At 43.2% G+C, this 6,503-nt stretch overlaps 1 protein-coding gene across 1 annotated transcript in view; it reads left to right on the top strand.

Annotated features, from left to right (window-relative positions):
* Positions 1-1,269: 1,269 nt before the first annotated feature.
* Positions 1,270-6,503, top strand: part of CHRNA5 (cholinergic receptor nicotinic alpha 5 subunit) — a 60,260-nt gene continuing 55,026 nt past the window's right edge. The window contains exon 1 of the mRNA XM_007471842.1: positions 1,270-1,551. Within this exon, the coding sequence (XP_007471904.1) occupies positions 1,425-1,551 (127 nt within the window). The 5' untranslated portion in view covers positions 1,270-1,424. The remainder of the gene's footprint in view (positions 1,552-6,503) is intronic.

Here is a 6,503-nt window from a genome sequence, read left to right as displayed (position 1 = left end):
TTTCCCTAAGTCCAGCTTAAGCAGACTAGTTTTAATGGATATTGTTTCCATTTTCCTGGTGGTACTTAGTTGGGGAAAAATGTCTTAACTAATTTTCGCCTTCGGATTCTTTGCAACCAGGCTTAGTTTTTAAACAGATTCAGAGTCTGGAGCTTGGAGTGATATTTCTGCTTACAAGGAGTCTTAGAGGTGTCAAATCCGTAAAGCTTTCTGTGAAGAATCAGAGAAACGCACTGTCATTGAAGTTTAAAGATGATTTGCCTGAATCTCTTCAGCCAAATGAAGCTTTCTAATCAATTATGAATAGAAGGGATGAAATGTACGATCTAGTGCGATTTGAGATGGAATTCTAGCAATCATTATCAATCACCATCGGAGTTGCTAGTGTCAGCAGCGGCAGATGGAGTCACTAATATTTGCTAACGTTAACTGATGGCAGCATGGAGGGCGTTGTCCACATTTGAGACACCTGCAAATCATTTCTGTGGATGGCTTGAATGAGTGTCAGAGCTGGACCTTCCAAGTCCTCTAGCTTATCCTCCTCCTTTTAAGGATGAAGAAACAGGCCCAGAGAGGGAGGGTGACTTGCCCAGTCACTTGGCTCTCATAACAGCCTTTTGAGGCAGCAAGCTGTGACTGGTATTTACCTCGCAAGGAGGAATTTAGTGGGCAGCAGTGTTGAGTGGAGAGAGCTTCAGCCAGGAGCCTAGGAGTAAGTGCCCTTCCACTATGTTTCAGCCTCCCGCCTGTTTCCTTTGCGTCTCTCATCACAACTCAGTAACTTTATTTATGTTTACTGGTTTTCTGTCTGCTGAGAGCGGTCTGTCTGTCTGGTTCCCCTCTTGGTGCTGGGCACGGAGCAGCCATTAATAGTAGTTATCATAGGTATGCAGCGGCTTGCCCAAGGTCACTCTGTGGTTAGACTAAGGACCCGCCTGTGATGCCATCCTCTGGCCTTGCCCTTCCTGGGACTCTGAGCTCCAACATCTCACCCGCCAGGTGTCGGGCCTGGAGGCGGGGCCAGAGTGGTGAGGAGGGGCCAGGTGTGAAAAAGGCGGAGCTAGAATGGATAGTGTGGGGCCAAAACCCGGGCCTGAGGAACGACTGGGCGGAACGGAGGCGGGGCTATGAGTAGGAGGGGCGGGGCCAGAGACGACGAGGCGGGGATGGGCGGAACAAGAGGTGAGCGGGGGCGGGGTTTGGGCGGGGCTAGGCTTCCCGAGCCTCTTCTCGCGCCCAGAGCCCGCCCAAATCCAGCGGGCGGTGGAGGCTACCTCGGCTCCAGCTGAGGAGCCGGTCAGCCCCTCCGCAGCCGCTGCTAGCCTTTGGCTCCAACCCACACTCCCGGCTCGGTCCCTCGAGTCCGCGTTCCCCACGCGGCCGTCGCGAGGCGGCTCCCTGCATTCCCGCGCGGGTCCCGGGCGATGGCTGCGCGGGGGTCGGAGCGCAGGGTCCTCAGCCTCGGGCCCCGCCCGCTCCACTTCCTCCTTGTTTTTCAGCTGGTCGCCGGGCGCTGGGGTCCGGAGGGCGCGGGAAGCGGCGTGCCCGGAGGTGAGCCTGGGCGACGGAGGGCGGTCCGTGGGTTCGTCCTCGGAGCGGGCGGTGGGGCTCAGGGCCGCCGGGGGGCGCCGGGCGGGGACCGCGGGGAGGCCGGGGCAGCTCCACGCCGGTGCCCAGAGAGCCGCGAGGCTGCGGCCCGCACCGAAAATCTTGTTATACAGAGGGCGGTTATATTTTTCTCCTGAGGGCTTGGGGTGAGGTTTCAGTTTAAATGATCAGATGTGTTCATTTAAATGCAGAGAAAAGGCCTCTTTGAATTTTGTTCCATGACCCGCATCACTGGGGACTGCTGGGTGACTTAGTGTGTACTTCGATACAACTTTTTCAATAAAAGATGCCGTCGTTATCCAGCAGGGCTTTCCTTTCTTGGTTTCAGCTGGGCTTCCCACGTGGTTACTTTATTCACAGGCAACTGTGAAGGCTCCTTGGACTTAATACTAGGGATTAGGATTTGATCTTCTACCCCTTGGCCCCGTCCTCCTTCCCTACTCGCCCCTTAGCATTTGAAATCTTCCCTTTTGCCCGAAGATGAAACATGTTAGCTGTAGAAGGCTGGGCAGCGGGCTAACCATTTTCATCCTAAATTCCTCCTTAGCATCTTGGAATAGAGCTTTTTCCCAGCCTTCTCTATTTCAAAATGTTGTGGACAGGAATAGAAACAACAAAAGAAAATGCTTAGTTCTTTATAAAATTCAAAGCTTCAGAAAGTTTGAGTCTGCCCTCTCAACACCTTGAAGAAAAATACTACTGCTTATGGAGCACCTATAGTGTGATCTAAACATAGAAAAAGTAAGACTCCTTTAAGCAAGAGGTAAAAGCTGGAGTTCACTACACCAGTATTTCAGTTTTTATGAGTGAGGAAACTTTATTTGGGTATAAGCAGAACCTTTTCTTGTCTTTCCTTCCTTAAGGTTTTTAAACTCTGATTCCTGATTCTAGGAAGTGATAATCTTGAAGGCTAGAATTATTTATTGCAGGGTGTATTGCTTAACGAAGACTGTAGAGAAAGAACGTGAAGGATGATTTAAACAAATAAATCCTGTGCAGAGAGATTCATAGTTTAACAGAAAGAAAGGAATGTGTGTGAACCTGGGTTCAAATTATGACTCTGGTGTATCTTGACTTGGACAAGCTTGTCTCAGCAGTCCTCCTTCTTTGAAAAATGGGGATAATACTGCTTACCTCTGAGTCATTTTCAGGATTAAATAATACGTGTGAAATGCCAGGCACTCTGCCTGGCACTCTAGCAAACAGTAGTTTCTACTGCTTTTGGTGAAAGTGGAACTTTTTTCATCTGTTTTAATATAAAACATTGTAGCCAAGATTAAATGGTGTAAATAGCTATCTGTTCATGCTTGGTGTACAGTGTTATATCCAAACAGAGCTGATTAATTCCTTCCTGCCCCCACTCTTCTTAGTGAATACCTCTCTTATAATAACCATCTTGTTGGATTACATTTATATATTTTTTTCTCTTGGTCCCACATGAGCTCCTTAAGAACTGTGATCTTATGTGTATCTTTGTATCTCTAAAACCTAGCGTATTGCAGCAGTTCAGTAAATGTTTGTGGATGAATGAATGGAACAGTAAGATCTATCTGGATATCAGTTTCCTCATCTGTAAGAGGAGGAATCATGAAAAGCTTCCCTCTCAGACTCTAAAATGCCAAGATTCTGATGCTCTTAGTAAGTGATCATTTGAAGAGCAAAGTTGAAAGAATGATGGAATTGCACACTTGCTCCTAATTGTTAATATGCTTTTGTGTAAAACTGCTGAAGTACTGTCTGGAATTGGGAGACCTGCCATTAATTTGCTGTGTTTCCTCGGGCATATTGCTTGACCTTGCTGAACCTTTAGTTCTCCATTTTTAAAATTAGAAGGTGGTAGTAGATGGATTTCAGGTCCTTCCAACTATAATTAATTTTATATTTACATTTTATTGTTTTCATATTCATCTCAGGATCTTAATAACTCTTCTTTGTGGTTTTCTGTGCGCCAATCTCTAGGAAAAGAAAATGTCTAGTCTGCCAGCAGCCATACTTATTTGGCTGGTGGAAGGTTACAGAGCTGTGAAAGATACTCAGGAGGCAATTTTGTCTGTATTAAAGTATAGATAATTAACCTAGTATATTAAGATAATATGAGCCTTTTAAACTGACCTGACCATGATTACAAGAGTGATTTATGGAAATTAGATAGTCATTAGTCAGTTATATTTCTTAGCTGTGTAGTTGTGTGACATTTTCAATGGTTGAAACTTTATTATTAGTATATGTAGGGGCTGAGTTCTGTTTCATTCAAAGGAAAATAAAATAATTATTTCATAGAAAATGAGAGCTATGAAAGATTCTTTTTCTTCTCACCTTTAGTCATTTTCATTAACATCTTAAGAAGCTAATAGAAATACACATATAGCGACTGTCCTCTCTACTTTTGTTATGATTATATCCAAAAGAGTATCTGGATGCCTTATGTAAGGATATAAACTTTTCATGCAGTTTAATTTGAAATTAAAAATTATTTTTGTTTCCTTGCAAATACTAAGTATGCTTTATGAGCTAGACTAAGCACCTGGAAGATAGGGTTTTGTTTGTGTATCTCCTGAAACGTTTCAGACGAGTTTGTAAATGTAGCTTATGGATGGAACTTCAAAAAGGTTTTCAGTCATTTCTCAGAATAGGTTTTTTTTTAACCTATAATCTACAAATTAGATCTAGTAAGTAATTTTTATAATTAGGATATGAGTTTTTAGCACAGTAATTTAAGTACAAAACATTTTTCTTCTAAAAGCATTATTTTTCTCCCCTAAGAATTGCAATTAAATTCTTTCAGATGTAATTTTAAGTTTAATATTAAATAAGCATGTCTTGACAATGAGAGTTGGTAAATACTGGAATAGTTTTCGAAAAAAGTTTACAATTTGTTTCTTTAGAAAACTGCTCTCCAGAACAGCATAGGTATCGTTTTATAATGACAATATAAAACTAGTCTGCTCTGTGACTAAAATTTTAATTTAAATGTTCTGTTTCCATTTTGGGGAAGGATGATATTATTTCTTCTGTGTTTAATTCAGTGACCTCATGTTCTTTTCTTCTAAAGAAGAATTATAAAATATAGCGTTTTACCAATAAAAATAGGAATTAAATATGAATATTTGAATTCTGACAAAAAGGACAATATGAGCTTCTGATATTTCTTTTTATTTTACGATCAACAGTGTATATATGGAGTTGGGCAAAACTGCTTTTCCTCTCAGTCAGCTCTTCTCAACCTCTGACATTTGGGGCTGGATATTTCTTTGTTATGGGAGATTGTCCTTTGCCTTGTAGGTTGTTTGGCAGGAAGCTTGGCCTCTATCCACGAGATGCCAGTAGCAGCCACCAAAAAATACCTCCAGATATTGTCAAATGGGCCTTTGGGGACAAAATTGTCTCCCTCTTCCCCCACCCTTGAGAATCACTGCTCTAAGTCTTGTAGACCAGGGCTCCTCAAACTTGAATGTGCACAGGAATCCTCTGGGGATGAACCAGGCACTGGTTCAGAGGTGGGGCCTGAGGTTCTGCATTTCTCACAAGGCCCCGAGTGATATAGATGCTGCTGGTCAGAGTACCACACTTTGAGTAGCAAGGTTGTAGACAGTTTCCCACTCATATGAATTGGATGGATTTTTAAGAGGATCCAGTGATAGTAACTATGGAAACAGAGAATTTACAATGAACTATAGCCCAAACAGGATAAGGCCAATAGAAACTAAGCACTATCCCACCAGCCTAACAAATAGAGCTGTCTTCCCATTTCCATGTTTCCTTCCAGTCCCCACTATTCATTCATATTTGGACAATCCTAAGGAGGAAATTTGCAAGAGCCTTTTTTTTTTTTTAAGTTTATTTCATCTTATTTATTTTTGGCTGCGTTAGGTCTTCATTGCTGTGTGTGGGCTTTCTCTAGTTGTGGTGAGCGGCGGCTACTCTTTGTTGCGGTACACAGGCTTCTCAGTGTGGTGGCTTCTCTTGTTGTGGAGCACAGGCTCTAGGTGCGCGGGCTTCAGTAGTTGTGGCTCATGGGCTTCGTTGCTCTGCGGCATGTGGGATCTTCCTGGACCACGGCTCGAACCCGTGTCCCCTGCATTGGCAGGTGGATTCTTAACCACTGCGCCTCCAGGGAAGCCCTGCAAGAGTCTTAGTCAAGGTCCCACAGGCTATAGTGAACTGAGGCAACTTCATGTTCCATCGGGTGTTTTAGATCATGACACTGTAAATATACTAGCTCATAATACATATTTATTGCCTGTTGAGAGGTGTAAAATTACAATAGTGAACTCTGCATTTATTCAATCTGATGATGCTTAAACTTTTAAAGTGTGCAAGTTGTCTCTTCTTGAAAACTATTGACTGGACCTAAATTTAACACTGCCTAAGGTCATTTTCTTACTGCAAGTGTTCTGAGAGGGCAAGATGTTAAATTAGGTTTGCTAAAGCGTATCAGTTACAGAGAAACTTTATCCGATAATTCTGTGATAAAAATCAATAGAAAATATAATGAAAATCCTAGAGTGAAAAAAAAAAACCCTCTGCATTTCATCTGTAACACTTAAAATAGTGACTGGTAAGCATACCTATTTGCCACATTGAAAATGTTGGATATAGTATGCATTTCTTCTCATTTACAAAATGATTGGTTATGTTCACTTTTTTATCTTGCTATTGCTTAAAATAGCCCTCCTAGCACTGCTGCAGAAAGGATCTTTTAAAAAGGTATACAAGACACTTTGTTAACTTAAAAAACATACAAGCAGGGCTTCCCTGGTGGCGCAGTGATTGAGAGTCCGCCTGCCGATGCAGGTGACACGGGTTCGTGCCCCGGTCCAGGAAGATACCACATGCCGCGGAGCGGCTGGGCCCGTGAGCCATGGCCGCTGAGCCTGCGCGTCCGGAGCCTGTGC

The sequence above is a fragment of the Lipotes vexillifer genome, unplaced genomic scaffold (assembly GCF_000442215.2).
Source record: "Lipotes vexillifer unplaced genomic scaffold, Lipotes_vexillifer_v1.1 scaffold334, whole genome shotgun sequence".
NCBI lineage: Eukaryota > Metazoa > Chordata > Mammalia > Artiodactyla > Lipotidae > Lipotes > Lipotes vexillifer.
Note: the sequence above shows the minus strand (reverse complement) of the source record. Positions and strands in the feature narration are given on the sequence as shown.